At 43.6% G+C, this 23,455-nt stretch overlaps 1 protein-coding gene and 1 long non-coding RNA gene across 6 annotated transcripts in view; one reads left to right on the top strand and one right to left on the bottom strand.

The window, feature by feature from the left end:
- Positions 1-23,455, top strand: part of LIPC (lipase C, hepatic type) — a 91,750-nt gene that overhangs the window by 44,826 nt on the left and 23,469 nt on the right. For 2 of the 4 annotated variants that reach the window (XM_072148120.1, XM_072148116.1), the window contains exons 4-5: positions 6,998-7,188; positions 13,589-13,768. In XM_072148120.1, the coding sequence (XP_072004221.1) occupies positions 6,998-7,188; positions 13,589-13,768 (371 nt within the window). Of the gene's footprint in view, positions 1-3,448; positions 3,594-6,644; positions 6,668-6,997; positions 7,189-13,588; positions 13,769-23,455 lie in introns of those variants that run through there. The other 2 variants (XM_072148119.1, XM_072148117.1) reach the window with 2 other exon arrangements.
- Positions 13,521-21,538, bottom strand: LOC140127431 (uncharacterized). Of its 2 annotated transcripts, XR_011854988.1 has the most exons (4): positions 21,399-21,538; positions 20,098-20,243; positions 13,883-14,012; positions 13,521-13,789 (listed from the first exon to the last, which is right to left on the bottom strand). It is a non-coding gene; the product is annotated as an uncharacterized lncRNA (long non-coding RNA). The 2 variants fall into 2 exon arrangements; XR_011854989.1 differs by lacking the exons at positions 13,521-13,789; positions 13,883-14,012 and adding an exon at positions 14,943-15,212.

Here is a 23,455-nt window from a genome sequence, read left to right as displayed (position 1 = left end):
CTTACATGCACCAGAAAAAAGAAGGTGAACTCCGGTGGACCTCAGCGGGGAAGCAACACATGAAGGAAATTGGATGCACAACCTTAGTGAATCACGGCAGACCTGAATCCTCGTCGGACAACGCACAGCTGGGATTGCAATGAGACCGGGTAAGTAAATCTGCTCCAATGTTCCCAAATCACCGCCCCATAATTGGGCATATGGTGGATCCAATCTCAATCAAGATGGCAGCAAGTTTTCACTGCTGCCATTTATGTTCCATGGTCGTGTTTGACTACGCCAATTAAAGGGTAACATCTGTGATCACTGCCAGAGCCGATTACAAATTTTAGCAGCAGGTGTCTGCTGTATAATGCTGCAGTTTTTACAAATTTACATGATGTCAACTGGTTTGACCTGGCTTCTAGTGCTGCACAGATGATTTTTGTTAGTTGCTGAAACTAAACAATTCCACTGGGGATCTATACAGAATGTAATTAAATTTGATAAGCCGTAAGCTGGCATATATGCATTAGACCACCTCAAGCAATTCCATCACCTTTCAGAATACAGAATATACTCAAATATAGGGAAACCTAAATATAAGCCAAGGTACCTAATTTTGCCACAAAAAAGATGGAAAAACGTATTGACTCAAGTATAAGGCTAGGGTGGGAAATGCATTGGTCATAGCCTTCCCTCCCTAATGAAATGCCCAGCAGCCACCCCTAACTAATGGAATGCCCAGCAGCCACACTTCACTAATGAAATGTCCAGCAGCCACCCCTAACTAATGAAATGCCCAGCAGCCACCCCTAACTAATGAAATGTCCAGCAGCCACCCCTAACTAATGAAATGTCCAGCAGCCTTCCACACAGTGCCTCACGCCGCCGCAACATAGTTTGTGCATGGGCAGAGAGCATGCACCCATCTCTAACCATGCTGCTACACAGGAACACAGGAACCCTGAGAGAGAAGAACTGTGGGAAGCGCCGTAAATAAATTCTACGTTTACTGTGCTGAAACACTTAGCTTATAATCAAGTATATACAGTAGGTGGTCTTGAAGCCCTCTTGTAGTGTCTGCATATCAGATATACAAGGCATATCCTGTGGGCCTGTCATACTGTGCATATATAAATGAGAATACCCCTTTAAGGCAAATTATTGATAATCAAAAATGGCTGTTATGACATACATGGATAATTTATTAAGCACAAATAATATACAAATATTTTATACTGTGTCTTTATTTTGTTCATGGGGAGGCAGATATGAATTAAACAAAAGCACAATGTCTTATTGACAGCTGAAATATTTTCCAGGAAAGACCCATGAATAATGAATGTAGATTTCAAGCTCACATTTTTCTGGGAAGGAATGGGACACAAACATTTTCATTAACTATTGATTGAGAAAGAAAATAAATATTTACTTTCAGACTGATTAAAATATACAGATTTAACCCCATGCTATAAATAACAATATCTCTGTTCTTCCAGACATGCTGCTTGTGATTTGGGGAAAGAAGACATTAAAGGGATATTCCCATTTTGGCAAAATAATGTTATTGTTTGTATGATTGTATGATAAATTTGCAATATTCCAATCTACTTTCTGTATCAATTCCTCACTGTTTTCTAGATCTCTGCTTGCTGTCATTCTATAGGAAGCTTCTATTTTTACTTCCAGTGGACCATGGTCACAGAGGTGCACGACTCTATAGTATCATAGAGAGTTATCAGAGTTGTGTGATATAAGGAGCCATGCACCTGTGTGACCATGGTCTGTTTACTGTCTGAGATTCCTATAGCAGCAAGCAGAGATCTAAAAAAAAAAGTGAGGAACTGATACAGAAAGTAAATTGGAAATTTGTATAACTTTTCATTATTGCAATTCAGTATAAATATACTAATTTAGCTGACTACTTTTTCTATTTTCAATACCAAATTTTTAATGTCTAAGCTAAGCACGTCCACATCCTGGATGAAGTATGACCACAGTGCAGGTTATACAGCATGCCTACCACTTCAGCACAGGGTGAATGGTGGAGAAGGGAGCCATGTCTTCCTGATCCACCATTGGTGTCAACTCTTCCACTGGCAGTAAGAATACTTTCGCTTCAGCCGGTTATCTTACAGCTGAACACCGGTCAATGTTTATGCTAAGAGAGAAGATAGATAACTACATTTTTTGTGTATAGTGTTTTAAAAAGCACTTCTATTCACTTGTAGGAAAAAATATTTAAAGGAAAACAACCACTTTGAATATGAAAAACAAACTACAGAAAGTGTGAATTCTCATTTCTTGCATTGGAGAGGGAGGTGCGGGGACCTGTCCCTGTGCTCTGTGCTGCTAATTATATGTTTTTTCTTAATCAAAGTGGTTGTTTTCCTTTAAAAACTTTATATAGAAGAAATAACTTTTCTTCCTAGTCACAGGCTTAGATATCAAACATTTATTGGAAAAAATACACGTCACTCGATGTTTCGGAGTATATGGGTGCACAAGTAGGTTACTACTCCATATATACAGAAAAGATAACTTGGCACTCCTTATAGGTCAAAAATTGAGGAGAATTTATTTAATCCTGAATAAACAGTATAGCAATCCAACAAAAATTATTATTTTGCAACGTTTCGGTCTTATAAATTCAGACCTTCATCAGGCACTAGAATAGAAACAATGAATACATGATTATATAAATGTTACAAATAGACAAGAGAGTATAATAACAGTGATTCGGTCCAACAGATCGATATATAGAGAACTTGAAAGGTGTCCAGTGTGGTGGCAATAGTCGGTTTAAATGATAACAGAAAGTTGTATGGCATTGTGGGCATGTAGATGCTGGTATGAACAACGCTGTAATAAATCAGAGACACGAGTTATAACATAATGCAGGTCTATGTGTCAGAAACTGACACGCATGTCATATATCAAGAGATGTTTATTCAGTACAGCGGTGGAATATAATGTGGATGACCGTCCTCAAGATAAGACACATGAAATAAAGTATTGTATCTGATATAATGTGGTACATCAATGGTGGTAACGAGCAAAATTACCCCAAGTTGGCCGTGCAAGGTATAAGTAGAAATAGAAAAGAGCAAAAGCGCGTGCTCCCGCTGGAGAGAGATGAGTGCTGCCGTTCAGTGTGAGCGTCACGGCTTTAAGCAGTGCCTGGAAAGTGGAAGTGACATTCCGGCCTGAAACCGGAAGTGACGTTTCGGAACCCGGAAGTGACGGTTTATCCAAAAGGCTTCACGGAGCAATAGCTGTTTCACTCTATTGCCTCCCCATTTAGGAAATGTTATACCCCCATATCTTAATATATAAATCTTATTGATCATAAACCTATCCTATATTCATTACCTAATTTGTTACCTAATTTTCAGGAAAATTACGTCACTTCCGGCTTCCGTAACGTCACTTCCGGTTTCGGGTCAGAGCATCACTTCCGGTTTCCGGCCACAGCTTAAGGCCGTGGTGCTCACGCTGAACCCCAGCGCTCATCTCTCCAGCGGCAGCACCCGCTTTTCATCTTTCAACCTGCGCTCCAGTGGTCATAGCACTCCATCTCTTCTCCATTTCTACTTATACCTTGCAATCCGGTAAGTTAGAGCCAACTTGGGGTCATTTTGCTTGTTACTACCATTGATGTACCACATTATATCAGATACAATACTTTATTTTATGTGTCTTATCTTATTTTATGTGTCATCCATATTGTCACCGCTGTACTGCATAGCAATCTCTTGCTATATGACATGCGTATCAGTTTCTGACACATAGACCTGCATTATGTTACAACTCGTGTCACTGATTTATTACAGCGTTGTTCATACCAGCATCTACATGCCCACAATGCCATACAACTTTTGCTATACTGTTTATTCTGGAATAAATAAATTCTACTAAATTTTTTACCTGTGCCAAGTTATCTTTTCTCTAGATATCAAACATTGATATGCAGCATGTATACTACTTTTATTTTTAAAAAATCTAACTGTAAAATATTCCTGTGACATCAAACATGTAATATAATGTATGATGAAGAGTAATGCAAAATAAATATGACTTGTGAGAAGGGAGCGCAACACAATAATGAATACACAGCAAATAAGACTGATCACAGCAAGGCCAGCAGCATGTGTGCTACATGAAACGACTTTATCTTATATATACATAAATAATATTCTCTTAGGATTCTTAACCCATGTAAAAACAGAGGCAGAAAGGGGATCATTTAATGTATGATTTTGCCTTTGTATGATTTACCAACAGAGCTGCTGCACAAAGCAATTAACCTTAATTATTAATGTACATGATGTGTTCTCAGAATATCAAGAGAATCTTAATTAACCAGTCATTGTGAGGCATTCAAGCACAGCACATAGGAGGCACCAATTTACAGAAATATAATATATCTCTAGGATATCTACAAACTGGTGAAATATGGGTCTCCCGGTCCCCATGTGGAACTCCATAAAGTCGTAGATGAGATAAAGGAGTAGCAGTACATACATACAACTAGCTTCAGTATTGCTTATGGGAATGGTAAAATACAATGAATAAAGCAGAATATTCAAAATTCCAAAAGGAAGAGACAATTCAGAGTATAAAGGATCCTCATTCTCTCTATAAGCAGGAGACTAGGAACTGAAATAGAAATGAACATCATATACAGGGATATTTATCATTTCTTTTATGGCAGTTTTCTACATCAGTTTTCTGGCGTAGAAGCACTGAAATAATTGCAATTTCTTGAGCACTGCAAGACATTAGGATCATTCTGGCGACTACTCCACATTCACGTGTGGCATGGAGAGATTGTGAAGGGGTACAGCTACCAGCAGAGTGGGTGGGTACGGGACGTTCCTGCCCAGGGCACAGCACAATCTGGCATTAGCATAATTATGCCTGCCCTGTAGTGTGCTATCATTACCACTACACTCCCTCTCTTTCTCGACCCCAGGCTCCTGAACGAAGCCTCATGATACCACGAGGCTTTTGCGGTAGTTCCGCAGCCGCCCTGCAAGACGCCCGCTGCGCAGTATGAGATGTAGATGATATGTGCATGCGCTAGTGTTCCTGAGAGCTTGGTAACCTCACCAGCTTTCGGGAACAAGAAAGGGGGGGAGAGTAGCGGTGATGAGGGCACCCTAAGGGTATGCATAATTATGCTAATGCCAGATTGTGATGTGCCCTTTGTGATGAACACAGTAGTGCCAAAGGCTAATTAGCATAATATGAAATTCAATTTACCGACAAAATTTCTGGGACTTTTCAAGACATCTTCCTGCATCTGCTCAACCAGACCTGCACAAAGGTATTTATGGGTCAGATTGTGGATTTGTAAAAGGTAGATTTCCTTTAAAGGTTGACCACTTTCTGCAACTAATGATTGATTAGTAAAGCGCTAAGGAATTTGAAGGTGCTATATAAATAAAGATGATTATTATTACATTGTTTGTGTATGAAAAGCTATACAATTTTCCAATACTCTTTATCAATTCCGCCCAGCTTTCTAGATCTGTGCTTGATGTCATTAAGCAGGAAGCTTTTATTCCTGTGAATAAAAAAATAATCCATGGTCATGTGATGTCACACAGGTCACACGGCTCTGATTACTCTGTGACATAACGAGCCCTAAACCTGTGTCACATGACCAGGGGCTGATTTTTATCTGCAGGAAGTAATCAATGAAGCTTCTTCTTGAATTACAGCAAGATCTAGAAAATCGTGAGAAATTGATAAGGAAGTATGTTGGAAAATTAGACATTTGCCGTTATGTATGGAGAGAGCTCAGCCGCAAAGGCGTTATGGCCATCTTTCCATTTACACCTGTTATTCCCCCATCAACATAAGTAGAGAGCAAAGCGCACTAACTGCTGTGAAATATTCAGCACCTGGACACATTTCACACAAAGCAAAGATTTGATCTTACAACAGAACTCCTCCTCAGTTCTCCAATATGTTAAAATTGAAATGATCCGGTATGTATTTGGGGAGAGTAAATTGGGCCTATAGGGTCTCTATAAAAACAAAAACAGTTGGTAATCTACATATTATACTCTCCCACCCCCCTTTAAATAATCTGTCATGGAGAGTTGGAAAGCATCCATACACATTACATTATGTAAAGGGAACTTAACAGTCAGATTCATAATTATTTGTATATTTAAAGGGGTATTCCAGGAATCAGCATAATTCATATACAAGTGGGCACTCAAAATATAAGCTAATGTGTAATTAGTTGTTATTTAAAATTTTGCTCCCCTTAGCAGAAAATGCTGATGACATAGACTGTAATGGAGAATTAAAATGCTACTGGCCCTTTAATCAGTCCGTTAATTTCCTCTGTGCGGTCCGTTGCAGGACAGAAGATGGCTGCTGGTCACATGTCCACATCACATGTCCTGTACCTGGGCAGGTCATGTGATCACCACTACATTTGGCTGTAGTCGGTTGGTTGCAGTGCATCCAGTATGGCCATTGTTGTGGTGATGGCAGTTACACATCATTACTATGGTAACAGAGCAAGAAAACCTGTTACATCATCACTGGGAGCAGAGCATGAGAGGGAGGAGGAGTTACTGAGAACTAAAGGATCATGGAACTTGTATTTTCCAGTGGCGGCCATCTTAGTGATAACTCCACCTACTTTAGAGAGGCCATACATTTTGTAAATCATAAAATCAAATTATTTAAGCTCCGTTTTGTGACTAATGACATTGAGTATTGTTGTATTCATTTATTTATATCATCATGGGTTTTTGTATCAGATGTTCATAGTCCCGGAATACCCCTTTAACTATCAATGTGTATTGTATAAATTGTTGTCACTGTCAGCTGATCATGGCTACTTTTAAAATGTCCTGAAATTGGACATATGTATATTGGAAGTAATGTAAATGTATTTAGATTTTATGATATTTTCTATATTTTCTCAACTTTATATAACTATTGATGAATCTAAATAATTTTTGCATTATCTTTTGTATTATTGTTGTAGAGTACAAAGAAGGACTACGCAAGGCAATAGAGAGCAAAAAGGATCTAAATATTATGAAGGCTAAGTTCTTGTTATACAATGAAGGGATAGGTAATACCATGTGTCCAGTCATAGCATATCAGTCTGAATCTCTAGAAAGCTGTGCCTTCAATGCCACCCTACCTCTTGTTATGATAATACATGGATGGTCGGTATGTATTTAATTTTCCACTAGATTCGTTATTTATTATAAATTGTGTACACTCTAAATATGCTAACAACTTTTAAGTTGTGGGTGGTTTGGGGCTGTGAATTAACAATTGAAGCCGGAGAATGAATGGGTTCTGGTATTTGGTGTCTGGTATCTGGTGTTTTTTCAACAAAAGGAGAGCATTAGAAATCTAACTGAGGGAATGGCTTTCATGTGGTGAGACATACAGGGAGCAGTGACAGTGGAATAAGGTAAAAAAAATACATATTCCTTAATGAAATTTGGAAGTAGTAAAGGGAATTTGTCACTGCTGGATTTCCCTGACTGCAGACTACAATGCTGTGTGAGACACTGAAGGGGTTAACTGTGGATGGGCGGTATGTTTCCCCTAGGTTTTGCTTCTATGCAAGGCCTTAGTGCTGAGGTGGGTTTGTCCAGCACCTTGGACACAGGTGATGGGAGCAGCCTAATTAGCCTGGATAAAAGGACTCAGCAGAGCTGAGTGGGTTGTCTCTCTGTGGAAGGAGGCTGAGAGGACACAGCTCTGACCTGTGTGTCTGGAGCAGCCACGTGATTTTTGTTTAGCGTGAGTTAGTGGACTCATTGTATAGTTAGCACCCTGACGGGTAGGTTTTCTTTTGTTTATTTAAATACCTGTATGTAAAGGCTGGTTTTATTTTGCTGCAATAAACGCAGGCGAGACCTGTTTGGACTGTATCCTGGTGTCCCTGTCTTGAAACTGCATCCTAGCACCCCGCTCCCACGGTCTCTACTGGGCCAAATCCCCACATATGGTGCTTCGGATTGCGGGCAGTTCAAAAGACATACACCCGACAGGCTCGCTACATCCTGCAACATTGCATGGCCTGGGTGAAAGCAGCAGGCAAAGTGCAGGATAAAGCCAAGATGGAGGACTTTATTAAAGCCATGCTCCTGCAACAGGAGGAGAGATCCCGCCAGCAGCAGGAGGAGGCCAGAGCTAATCGGCAACAGCAGCAGGAAGAGTCCCTGGCTAATCGGCAGCTGCAGCAAGCCATGATCCAGCAGCAGGAGGAGAGGCACCGCCAGCAGCAAGCCATGTTTCAGCTGCAGGAGGAGAGGTCCCGCCAGCAGCAGGAAGAATCCCGAGCCATGTTCCAGCTGTTGATGGAGAAGTTTTCTGGCATGATGGCAGCACCGCAGGCGACGACTGCTGAGGGGTCCCGTACTGGTCTGCAGGGGTACCCGGTGGTCCAGCATTCCGCACGGGCTGCGGTACAGAAGGCTTTGCAAAAAATGGCGACGACCGACGACGTGGAGGCTTATCTCACGGTGTTCGAACGAATAGCTGAGCGAGAGGAGTTACCGGCTGAGCAGTGGGCAGATGTCCTGGCACCGTTCCTGACCGGCGAGTCGCAGAAGGCTTACTACGACCTAAGTGAGACGGAGGCCCGTAAGTACCCCCAGCTAAAGGCGGAGATTCTGGCTCGTCTTGGGGTCACCGTTCAAGTCCGCTCCAGCCGGGTCCACCAGTGGGCTTACTCAGAAAAGTTACCCCCACGCTCCCAAATGCATGACCTGATCCATCTGGTCCGGAAGTGGCTGCAACCAGAGGACTGCACCCCCGCACAGATGGTAGAGAGAGTGGTCCTCGACAAATTCACCCGTTCTCTGCCCTCTCGGCTCCAGCGGTGGGTTGGGCAGGCCGGCCCCACAAAAGCTGAGGATCTTGTGTCCCTTGTAGAGAGGTATCGGGCTACGGAGGACCTTCTACTTACCTCTCCCTCACGAAGCAGTGCCAGTGACAGGGTCACCAAACCAGCCGGTAAGACTGCTACTGCGGAAAAGGGGAGACATGTCAGGTTGGGAGGGGGTTCATTGGGGGGCGTGGATACCCAGAAACCCAGTGAGGCTCGTGACAGAGGTCATGGCCGTATCCAGTGCTGGCGGTGTCATGAAATGGGCCATATTGCTGCCAACTGTCCACTGTCAGTGGAGCCAATGGACTGCAGCCAGGCCCGGCGAGTGTCGCTGTTTGCCCGACCGGTTCTGTCGGCGGAGTCAGTAACGGATGCAGAACCCCAAGTATGCATGGTCACAATCGGTGGTCACACAGTGGAAGCCTTGCTAGACTCCGGGAGTCTGGTCACCCTGGTGCGGGGAACTTTGGTTGACCCTGGACTGTACAGCGGGCGGAAAGTGGGAGTGTTATGTATACATGGGGACACTCGCGAATATCCCACTGCCGTCATCAACCTACATACCCCTTGTGGTTCTGTTACCCATGAAGTGGGGGTGGTGGGGACCCTTTTCCATGAGGCTATTATCGGCAGAGACTTACCCGTGTTTTGGGACCTCTGGAGCCGAAGACCCACCTCAGGAACTGTTGCAGACAATGGACATCAGGTGTGTCCGGCCTTGGCCCCCGAACCCTTTGAGGCCGATGTACACACACCAGCAGTAGGGGTGACCCCATGTCTTGAATTTTCTCCCCTAGAGGTCCTTGCTGGTGAGGTCGAGGGCCACGAGGAGGTGGCCGACATGCTGGACCTTGAGATTTCCCGGGACAATTTTGGGGCTGCACAGCTACAGGACCCTACCTTGGTTAAAGCACGAGAGAATGTCAAGGTGATAAATGGGGTACTCCAAATACCAGGGGCTGATAAAATATACCCCCGAATGGTGATTATTGGGGAACTGTTGTACAGGGTCGACCAGATACGGGGTGAGGAGGTTGAGCAACTTGTAGTACCCCAATCTCACCGTAGGTTGGTGCTAGAGTTGGCACACAAACATGTGCTGGGAGGGCACTTAGGTGCTGAGAAGACCCGAGAGAGGATCCTGCAGCGGTTTTTCTGGCCCGGGGTTTGGGAGGAGGTAACCCGGTATTGTAGCTCCTGCCCTGAGTGTCAACTTACTGCCCCGGTCTCCCACTTCAGGAGTCCTTTGGTTCCGCTTCCGATCATAGAAGTGCCCTTTGAACGGATTGCAATGGATCTGGTTGGCCCCATAGTCAAGTCCTCCAGGGGGCACCAATACATCCTAGTTATCCTGGACTACGCTACGCGGTATCCCGAGGCGATTCCACTAAGGAACACCTCCTCCAAAACTATTGCTAGGGAGCTGTTCCAGGTGTTCTCACGCACAGGCCTCCCCAAGGAAATCTTGACTGACCAAGGTACCCCATTCATGTCTAGGGTAATGAAGGAGATGTGCAAGTTACTACGGGTAAAACAGCTCCGCACCTCTGTGTATCATCCTCAGACAGATGGTCTGGTCGAGAGGTTTAATAAGACCTTGAAGGGGATGCTTAAGAGGGTGGTCAGCAAAGATGGGAAGGACTGGGACTGTTTGTTGCCCTATTTGATGTTTGCCATACGTGAAGTTCCCCAGTCCTCCACGGGTTTCTCACCCTTTGAACTGTTATATGGCCGTTCCCCACGTGGGCTTTTGGATGTAGCCAAGGAGACCTGGGAACAGGAGAGGACCCCCCACCGTAGTGTGATAGAACACGTCTCCCTTATGCAGGACCGCATAGCGGCGGTAATGCCCCTTGTAAGGGAACACATGACAAGGGCACAAGAGGCCCAGTCTAGGGTCTACAATAGGACAGCCAGACTCAGGACCTTTAACCCAGGTGACAGAGTGCTAGTTCTAGTGCCCACCGTGGAGAGCAAATTCTTGGCCAAATGGCAAGGGCCATATGAGGTCATGGAGAGAGTGGGGAAGGTAACCTACAGGGTATCTCAGCCGGGGAGGAGGAAACCCGAACAGATATACCACGTGAACCTCCTAAAGCCATGGAGGGAAAGAGAGTCCCTGATGGCCATGGGAGTAGAGAAGGCGTCTGTCTCCAAGAAGGGGACACCGGAGGTAGGTGTACCCGTTGCCAAGGTGCCTGAAGTACGGATCTCGGAGTCCCTCTCCAGGGCCCAGATTCAGGAAGCGAAGGAGTTTGTGCTCCGAAATATGGATGTGTTCTCTAAGTTACCGGGACGTACTTCAGTCATCAAGCATGACATCATAACCGAACCCCACATCCGGGTACACCAAAAACCTTATCGGGTCCCTGAAGCGCGCCGGCTTGCCATAGCCGAAGAAGTCAGGCAGATGTTAGACCTGGGGGTTATCGAGGAGTCTAAAAGTGACTGGTCGAGTCCTATTGTGTTGATTCCTAAACCGGATGGTTCCCTACGGTTCTGCAATGATTTTAGGAAGTTGAACGAGGTGTCCAAGTTTGATTCCTATCCCATGCCCAGGGTTGACGAGTTGATAGAACGACTTGGACAGGCTAGGTTCTTCTCCACCCTTGACCTGACGAAAGGGTATTGGCAGGTACCCCTGACTGACAGGGCTAAAGAGAAGACCGCTTTTGTTACCCCTGATGGGTTTTTTCAGTACGTGGTACTCCCCTTTGGGCTACATGGGGCTCCCGCCACATTCCAGAGGTTAATGGATCTCGTGCTAAAACCTCACCGGAGTTATGCCTCGGCCTACTTGGATGACATTATAGTCTATAGTAACGACTGGGAGAGTCATCTGGCCAAAGTACAAACAGTGGTAGACTCCCTGAGGGCGGCAGGGCTGACAGCGAACCCCCAAAAGTGTGCACTGGGACTGGAAGAGGCCCGTTACCTGGGGTACCGTATTGGGCGAGGGGTCATCAAACCCCAAGTAAACAAAGTAGAGGCGATCCAGCAGTGGCCACGACCTTTGACCAAGAAGCAAGTGAGGGCTTTTTTGGGCATAGTGGGCTATTATCGCCGATTTATCCCCGACTTTGCGACAATAGCGGCACCTCTGACTGACCTGACTAAGGGTAGCAGGGCGGTGATGGTAAAGTGGAGTGAAGAGGCTGAGGGGGCGTTTCAGCGACTTAAGACGGTTTTGTGCGAGGGACCGGTACTGATCACCCCTAACTTCACCAAGACCTTTATTGTGCAGACTGACGCTTCTGACGTGGGCTTGGGGGCTGTCCTGTCCCAAGTAGTGGAGGGTGAGGAGCATCCTGTAACGTTCCTGAGCCGCAAGCTCACACCTCCTGAAAAGAACTATAGTATAGTTGAGAGGGAGTGCTTGGCGATCAAATGGGCTCTGGAATCCCTGAGGTATTATTTGGTAGGGCGGCAGTTTACACTGGTGACCGATCACTCTCCCCTAACCTGGATGAGTCAGGCCAAGGAGAGGAACGCCAGGGTCACAAGGTGGTTCCTAATGCTCCAGAATTTTAAATTCACGGTGGAACATCGAGCAGGAAAATTGCATGGGAATGCCGATGCCCTGTCTCGTACCCACTGTCTAATGGCCAAAAGTGTTCGCCCCCACAGGGTCAAACAGAGGGGGAGGGTATGTGAGACACTGAAGGGGTTAACTGTGGATGGGCGGTATGTTTCCCCTAGGTTTTGCTTCTATGCAAGGCCTTAGTGCTGAGGTGGGTTTGTCCAGCACCTTGGACACAGGTGATGGGAGCAGCCTAATTAGCCTGGATAAAAGGACTCAGCAGAGCTGAGTGGGTTGTCTCTCTGTGGAAGGAGGCTGAGAGGACACAGCTCTGACCTGTGTGTCTGGAGCAGCCACGTGATTTTTGTTTAGCGTGAGTTAGTGGACTCATTGTATAGTTAGCACCCTGACGGGTAGGTTTTCTTTTGTTTATTTAAATACCTGTATGTAAAGGCTGGTTTTATTTTGCTGCAATAAACGCAGGCGAGACCTGTTTGGACTGTATCCTGGTGTCCCTGTCTTGAAACTGCATCCTAGCACCCCGCTCCCACGGTCTCTACTGGGCCAAATCCCCACAGCTGGGATTTTTTTGCAATTTTTTTGACTCATTGGGGCAGATTTATCAAGCAGTCTTAAAGTCAGAATATTTCCAATTGCCCATGGCAACCAATGAAAGCTCCCCTTTAAAATATTCATGAGCACTGGTGAAATGAAAGCTGAGCTGTGATTGGTTGCCATGGGCAACTGGAAATATTCTGACTTTCAGACTGCTTGATAAATCTGCCCCATTTTCTCCTTCCTTCTTCTGTCTTTTTTCTGGTTTGCTCATGATGTGTGTCTATATCCGCTTTGCATCTACACTCACAGAAGAGGTTGATAGATAAGGTGAGGTTGTAAGGGTTTCTAATGACTTACAGACAGATCTACACATTTCAAAAGAGAATTCAGAAACCCAGACCACTAAATATAAAAGGGAGGAAGGAAAATGGGGACAAAGAATGTTTCTTTACAAAGTAGATTACTCAGTTTACTATTATTACCATCACTATTGATTGCTGAAAAAATTCTCATGCAATAGAAAAATGCTATAAAAAGATGCCACTGAAAAATAGAAATCATCCTTCAAAAAACAAGCCTTAAAAATAAATTTAATAGTAAGTTAAAACTCTTTATGATAACTGTGCAATGTTCTTTTCTACTAGCTGGATGGAACTCTGGAAGCTTGGATTCCAAAGATGGCTTCTGCATTCAAATCCAGTAAGAAGGAGATTAATGTCATAATAGTGGACTGGCTGATCGCTGCTCATGTACATTATGCAGTTGCTGTACAGAATGCTCGGTTTATTGGTCTGGAGATAGCACAATTCCTGGAATGGCTTGAAGTAAGATTAACATTGGATTATCTGTTTTGCAAATACTTGTGTAAGCAGTGTCATAGCACCAAGATTTGTTAAAATATGCAGTCCATATGATAAAATGAGGAAAAGGATTCTTACCAATTACCAAAAGTTGGTTTGTTTCAAGTTCTACTAGGAATCCCACAACTTTTTCCAGGTGTTTTTCAGGATAGTGTTATAAAGTAGGAGTGTCCTAGTTTTGGACCATAAAGTCTTTTCTCACTTTTATCTACATATAAAGGAAGAATGATGTAAAGGGAAAGTTAGAAGCATATACACGAAAAATTATGATAATTCTGACTGTTAACAGTGACAAAATGTAAAAAAAGATAAGGGCCCATCTAGTCAAACCTACAGTGTTTATCCCAAAGAAGGCAACATCACCAAATAAGGCTCTTCTTGATGTCTTTAAAGGGAACCGGTCATCAGCAATTAACCTAATAAACCAATACCAGAATATTGTCAAGCAGCGTAATACCTTCTAGTTTTTGTTTCTTTCATAGTCCAATGTAGTGGCATCATCCAGAAAATCAATTTGGAAGTGAGCTGTAAATTGGTTGTATAAAGTCAAGGGGGAGGAGAGGTGGGGAGCTCTGAACGCCTTATCCTCTGTGATTGACATCATGCATCTGACTTCAGGAGATCTGGTTAGTGATGTCTCTGGATTGCAGGACCATGAATTACAGCTAAGAGTGGCTTTCTGAGGAAAAGAGAGCTTCACTTCAGTGTCAAAATCTCCACCTCCTTGACTTTATACAACCAATTTATATCTCACTTCAAAGTACATTTTCTGTATGATGCTACCACACTCAGGGCCAGATTAAGGGTCCCAGCGGTATGGAGCACCTCATTTAAGATGGGGCCCCCCAGCTCGGCAGCCAACGCGGGGCCCCCTTCCACAACAATATATGTGAAAAAAGTTATCCTATTACAAATATCAGCGCCATACTACTACCAGATAATGATACCACAATACTGTTACCAATTAAAACTATCATAAAACCAATATTCCAAACTATTCCAAACGATGCCTCGAAACTGCAACCCACAGCATCACCACAACATAAATAAAATACCAACATCCTGATACTGAACACAAGACTCTGTACACACACCAGTATTACCAATGATTTACCACATATAAACTCCATTTATTGATGAACTTGATGAACACCACGAGCAAAGGGCAATATCACTAATGACACCTCTGTACTAGGCCCAAATAATAACATTACATCCTGATTATCACCACTACATAATGACTGGATAATACTGCAATACTATATGATAACCTATACAGACAGACCAGTATGTACCAGCATATAGTAACTATATAGTAGTAGATACCAGTCCTCAGGTGACGCCCCTGATGTTGTCTCTTCCCTCCTGTCTAATCTTCAAGGAGACTTCTTGCAGCCAAGACTCATCTCTGCAGGTTTATAAAACAGACCTGGTTGGCATCATCCTATATACATATATTTAAATACCCCTTACAACACAACTGACTACACTGTGCCCCCACATATATCATATATACCCCTCACACTACAACTGACCACACTGTGCCCCCACATATTTCATATATACCCCTCACACTACAACTGACCACACTATACCCCCACATATATATCATATATACCCCTCACACTACAACTGACCACACTATACCCCCACATATATATCATATATACCCCTCACACTACAACTGACCACACTATACCCCCACATATATATCATATATACCCCTCACACTACAACTGACCACACTATACCCCCACATATATATCATATATACCCCTCACACTACAACTGACCACACTATACCCCCACATATATATCATATATACCCCTCACACTACAACTGACCACACTGTGCCCCCACATATATATCATATATACCCCTCACACTACAACTGACCACACTGTGCCCCCACATATATATCATATATACCCCTCACACTACAACTGACCACACTGTGCCCCCACATATTTCATATATACCCCTCACACCATAAATGACCACACTGAGCCCCCCATATATCATATATACCCCTCACATTACAACTGACCACACTGTGCCCCCACATATTTCATATATACCCCTCACACCATAAATGACCACACTGAGCCCCCCCATATATCATATATACCCCTCACACTACAACTGACCACAATGTACCCCACATATATCATATATACCCCTCACACCATGAATGACCACACTGTGCCCCCACACCACTACCATTACCACTGCATCATGTCTGAATAATACCACCACACCACTACCATTACCATTACCTCTGCATCATGACTGAATAATACCACCACACCACTACCATTACCACTGCATCATGTCTGAATAATACCACCACACCACTACCATTACCCCTGCATCATGTCTGAATAATACCACCACACCACTACCATTACCCCTGCATCATGTCTGAATAATACTACCACACCACTACCATTACCACTGCATCATGTCTGAATAATACCACCACACCACTACCATTACCACTGCATCATGTCTGAATAATACCACCACACCACTACCATTACCACTGCATCATGTCTGAATAATACCACCACACCACTAACATTACCACTGCATCATGTCTGAATAATACCACCACACCACTACCATTACCTCTGCATCATGTCTGAATAATACCACCACACCACTAACATTACCACTGCATCATGTCTGAATAATACCACCACACCACTACCATTACCGCTGCATCATGTCTGAATAATACCACCACACCACTAACATTACCACTGCATCATGACTGAATAATACCACCACACCACTACCATTACCGCTGCATCATGTCTGAATAATACCACCACACCACTACCATTACCCCTGCATCATGACTGAATAATACCACCACACCACTACCATTACCACTGCATCATGTCTGAATAATACCACCACACCACTACCATTACCGCTGCATCATGTCTGAATAATACCACCACACCACTACCATTACCCCTGCATCATGACTGAATAATACCACCACACCACTACCATTACCACTGCATCATGACTGAATAATACCACCACACCACTACCATTACCACTGCATCATGTCTGAATAATACCACCACACCACTACCATTACCAATGCATCATGTCTGAATAATACCACCACACCACTAACATTACCACTGCATCATGTCTGAATAATACCACCACACCATTACCATTACTGCTGCATCATGTCTGAATAATACCACCACACCACTACCATTACCCCTGCATCATGACTGAATAATACCACCACACCACTACCATTACCACTGCATCATGTCTGAATAATACCACCACACCACTACCATTACCACTGCATCATGTCTGAATAATACAGCCACACCACTACCGTTACCACTGCATCATGACTGAATACCACCACACCACTACCATTACCACTGCATCATGTCTGAATAATACCACCACACCACTACCATTACCCCTGCATCATGTCTGAATAATACCACCACACCACTACCATTACCACTGCATCATGTCTGAATAATACCACCACACCACTACCATTACCAATGCATCATGTCTGAATAATACAGCCACACCACTACCATTACCACTGCATCATGACTGAATAACACCACCACACCGCTACCATTACCACTGCATCATGTCTGAATAATACCACCACACCACTACCATTACCCCTGCATCATGTCTGAATAATACCACCACACCACTACCATTACCAATGCATCATGTCTGAATAATACTACCAGGCCGCTACCATTACCACTGCATCATGACTGAATAACACCACCACACCACTACCATTACCCCTGCATCATGACTGAATAATACCACCACACCACTACCATTACCACTGCATCATGACTGAATAATACCGACACACCACTACCATTACCGCTGTGGTATGACTGAATAATACCACCAGACCGCTACCATTACCACTGCATCATGACTGAATAATACCACCACACCACTACCATTACCACTGCATCATGTCTGAATAATAACACCACACCACTACCATTACTACTGCATCATGTCTGAATAATACCACCACACCACTACCATTACCACTGCATCATGTCTGAATAATACCACCACACCACTACCATTACCACTGCATCATGTCTGAATAATACCACCACACCACTACCATTACCAATGCATCATGTCTGAATAATACAGCCACACCACTACCATTACCACTGCATCATGTCTGAATAATACCACCACACCACTACCATTACCACTGCATCATGTCTGAATAATACCACCACACCACTACCATTACCAATGCATCATGTCTGAATAATACCACCACACCACTACCATTACCAATGCATCATGTCTGAATAATACCACCACACCACTACCATTACCCCTGCATCATGACTGAATAACACCACCACACCGCTACCATTACCACTGCATCATGTCTGAATAATACCACCACACCACTACCATTACCACTGCATCATGTCTGAATAATACCACCACACCACTACCATTACCACTGCATCATGTCTGAATAATACCACCACACCACTACCATTACCAATGCATCATGTCTGAATAATACTACCAGGCCGCTACCATTACCACTGCACCATGACTGAATAACACCACCACACCACTACCATTACCACTGCATCATGACTGAATAATACCGCCACACCACTACCATTACCGCTGTGGTATGACTGAATAATACCACCAGACCGCTACCATTACCACTGCATCATGACTGAATAATACCACCACACCACTACCATTACCTCTGCATCATGTCTGAATAATACCACCACACCACTACCATTACCCGTGCATCATGTCTGAATAATATGACCACACCACTACCATTACTACTGCATCATGACTGAATAACACCACCACACCACTACCATTACCACTGCATCATGACTGAATAATACCACCACACCACTACCATTACCTCTGCATCATGTCTGAATAATACCACCACACCACTACCATTACCGCTGCATCATGTCTGAATAATACCACCACACCACTACCATTACCCCTGCATCATGACTGAATAATACCACCACACCACTACCATTACCCGTGCATCATGTCTGAATAATATGACCACACCACTACCATTACTACTGCATCATGACTGAATAACACCACCACACCACTACCATTACCACTGCATCATGACTGAATAATACCACCACACCACTACCATTACCTCTGCATCATGTCTGAATAATACCACCACACCACTACCATTACCGCTGCATCATGTCTGAATAATACCACCACACCACTACCATTACCCCTGCATCATGACTGAATAATACCACCACACCACTACCATTACCCCTGCATCATGTCTGAATAATATGACCACACCACTACCATTACCTCTGCATCATGACTGAATAACACCACCACACCACTACCAATACCACCACACCACTACCATTACCAATGCATCATGTCTGAATAATACTACCACACCACTACCATTACCCGTGCATCATGTCTGAATAATACCACCACACCTCTACCATTACCTCTGCATCATGACTGAATAATACCACCACACCACTACCATTACCCCTGCATCATGACTGAATAATACCACCACACCACTACCATTACCACTGCATCATGACTGAATAATACCACCACACCACTACCATTACCACTGCATCATGACTGAATAATACCACCACACCACTACCATTACTACTGCATCATGTCTGAATAATACCACCACACCACTACCATTACCACTGCATCATGTCTGAATAATACCACCACACCACTACCATTACCACTGCATCATGTCTGAATAATACCACCACACCACTACCATTACCACTGCATCATGTCTGAATAATATCACCACACCACTACCATCACCACTGCATCATGACTGAATAATACCACCACACCACTACCATTACCACTGCATCATGACTGAATAACACCACCACACCACTACCATTACCAATGCATCATGTCTGAATAATACCACCACACCACTAACATTACCACTGCATCATGACTGAATAATACCACCACACCACTACCATTACCACTGCAAAATAATACCACCAGACCGCTACCATTACCACTGCAAAATAATACCACCAGACCGCTACCATTACCACTGCAAAATAATACCACCTAACACATACTCAATAAAAAACCAGTACCAAAAAATGTATTCAAATTAAAAATGAAATGCTGTGCAGATAAACAAAAATATTTTAATATAATTTATAATTTTATAAATAATCTGATTACTCACTGTTTACGGTCTTCTTCATTACAACCTCATTACAGCCTCTATAGCGCCCCCTGTAGACTGGGATCTCTTCTTCATCCGGTGTAACTCCTCCAGCTGTGATGAATTCGCCCCTAGATGTCTTCAGCTCTTGGCAGCACATCTGTGCCCTTAAAGATACCTCAATTACTTACAGTATCATGGCACCTGGATATATATAGACAACACCTGCTTACTAAAGCTATATATGGCACCCCCATTTATGAATGAACAGTACCCCTGCTATAGGCCACTCACTGTACATTGCCATTTACATTCATTTATATAAAGCTGCCCCTGCTATACAGCAACCGCCACTTAACAACTAAACCCAAAACATATAAATGACACCTCCTCCCCTATACAGTGGCTCCTCTATATATAAATGACACCTCCTCCCCTATACAGTGGCTCCTCTATATATAAATGTCACCTCCTCCCGTCCCCTATACAGTGGCTCCTCTATATATAAATGACACCTCCTCCCGTCCCCTATACAGTGGCTCCTCTATATATAAATGACACCTCCTCCCGTCCCCTATACAGTGGCTCCTCTATATATAAATGACACCTCCTCCCGTCCCCTATACAGTGGCTCCTCTATATATAAATGACACCTCCTCCCGTCCCCTATACAGTGGCTCCTCTATATATAAATGACACCTCCTCCCGTCCCCTATACAGTGGCTCCTCTATATATAAATGACACCCCCCTCGTCCCCTATACAGTGGCTTCCCTATATATAAATTACACCCCCCCTCGTCCCCTATACAGTGGCTTCCCTATATATAAAAATTACACCCCCCTCGTCCCCCATACAGTAGCTTCCCTATTTATAAATTACCCCCTCCTGTCCCCTATACAGTTCCTTCTCTCTCTCTCTCATATATATATATATATATATATATATATATATATATATATATATATATATATATATATATTACACCCTCTCCCGTCCCCTATACAATGGCTCCTCTCTATATAAATTACACCCCCCACTCCCCATACAGTGGCTCCTCTATATAAATAACCCCCCTCCACTATACATTTGCTCCTCAACATATATAAAATACACCCCCCATATACAGTGATTCTTCTATATATAAATTACACCCCCCTCGTCCCCTATACAGTGGCTTCCCCCCTCTGTCTCCTATACAGTGCCTCCTCCATATATAAATACCCCCCTCCACTATACATTTGCCCCTTAATATATATAAATTATCTTCTATCTTCCTTTCTGGGCCCCTGTAAAACAATAAAATAATAAAAGTTCACTCACCTTTCCAGACGATCCCTCGCAGCGCTGACAGGATGATCTGCACCCAGGCTCTTCATCTCCCTGCAGTGTGGAGACACAGACGGAGCGATCTATGAGTCATAGATCGGCCGTCTGTGGAGGACTGAAAGTGCAGGCAGAGGTCGCTCTGCCTGCACTTCTGCCACTCTATGGTATCTGTGTCTTAAAGGGACAGTACCATATAGTGTGTGCGTGTCAGTATGGGGCTGCTAATAGCGTTTAGCAGCCCCATACTTAGCAGCTGATACCTGCGGGGGCCCCTGTAGCATGTTCTTGTGTACAGGGCCGGATCTACAGCCCCATAGAGAGAGGGCTGAACCCGGGGCCCGGCACAAGTGCTCCAGGAGCGCCAATGGAGATCCGGCTCTGACCACACTGAGTCATGAATGAAACATCATCTCGAAGGTGTTCAGCCACTTACAACATACTGGCAGTGGTTTATTAGGTCAATTTCTGCTGGCAGGTTCCCTTTAATCCACAGACCCCTAATTGCCCTTAAAGGGGTATTCTCATCTGGGCATTCACTTTCAGTTTCATTAATCTGGCATATATAAACATTTCTTCAATTGGATGTTATTAAAAAAAATGTTCCTGTGTGAAGATAATTTATCATAAATGTATTCATATGATCCCTTAGAAACAAGACTGTGTCCTTGGTTACGGCCACGTCTGCTGGAGGGATTGCACAAAGAAACAAAAAGTTTCTGAATATTAAATGTCTGGGAGTTACTGCAGGTCCCACAGCCGTTCTGTGGTAATGATCGCTGAATCCAGGTGGTCAGGCAGAGCTCATTAGCGCATGTCTGGCCACCGCTGCCAGAGTGTGACGTGGTCATATCCGGGGATCTCGTTTCTAAGGGACTACATGACTACATTTATGAGAAATTATCTTCACACAGGAACATTTTTTTTAATAACATCCAATTGAAGAAATGTTTGCATATGCCAAATGAATTTAATTAAATGTGAATGCCCAGATGAGAATACCCCTTTAAGTGCCAGTTTTCTATTTGAGCTCAACAAATGCTTAGAAAGCAATTGATGATTTCACCTCAACTAAACAAGCAGAATAATATAAAGATGTTAAGTAGATATTATCTGAAAAGAAAAATCTGGAGAAAGTGCAGTCCCTTAGTCATACATTCGATGGAAAGTATTGCTAAAAAAACATGAAATATAAAAATATTATCATTGCTTTAGATTAATAGATCTCTCTAGTTGCTCTTCACTGTGCTAATATAAGTTAATTTATGTCATTTACAATAATATCTAATTTAATTTAAGCAGATGGGGCTCAGGTTTTGGCAGAGGAAGTATTTTGCAGAGTGTGGAATACTTTTGAACTAATCTTGTTATATATATTGATGTTTTCTTGTGCACATATCAAGATACAGATATCATATATTGTTATAGAGCAATGGAGTACATATGTGATGAAACCAATTATTATTTTCAGGGCTACTGGACTTGTATGACATGAAAAACATTTTCTTTGCGCAGTGGCTCAGTGGTTAGCACTACAGCCTTGTAAACCTGGGTTCAAGTCCCATTCAGGTCAGCATCTGCAAAGAGTTTATATGTTCGCTCCGTGTTTGTGTGGGTTTCCTCCAGTTTCCTACCACACTCCAAAAAACATACTGGTAGGTTGATTAGATTGTGAGCCCCATTGGGGACAGGGACTGATTTGGCGAGCTCAGTGTAGGGCTGTAAATAAAGGAATTATTAGTGTCATGATTGCCCTACTTTAATGTGTGCCTCTGAGTTTGGAGCAGCCCTCAACCAGTAGATCATGATATATAATGCCTGTGGCACATGTGTCTAACATTTGAATCTTCAATTCTTTTATTAACTTCAAATATTGTGATTGTTTCAGACTGTTTCATCAGACTACTCCACACTTTTTGCAGTCATGCTTCTGTTAACATCATACTAATGTCACGGGTGCTCCCGCGATCCCTGTCTCAGATCATGGGCACACCCGTGCCCCTCAGCGTCCCTGCGGAGGTCCGCTCATGTTACCTCCCCTGGCTCCAGCAATG

The sequence above is a fragment of the Engystomops pustulosus genome, chromosome 4 (assembly GCF_040894005.1).
Source record: "Engystomops pustulosus chromosome 4, aEngPut4.maternal, whole genome shotgun sequence".
In the NCBI taxonomy this organism is placed as follows: Eukaryota; Metazoa; Chordata; class Amphibia; order Anura; family Leptodactylidae; genus Engystomops; species Engystomops pustulosus.
The sequence above is the reverse complement of the archived record's forward strand: the minus strand, read 5'-3'. Positions and strand labels throughout refer to the sequence as shown.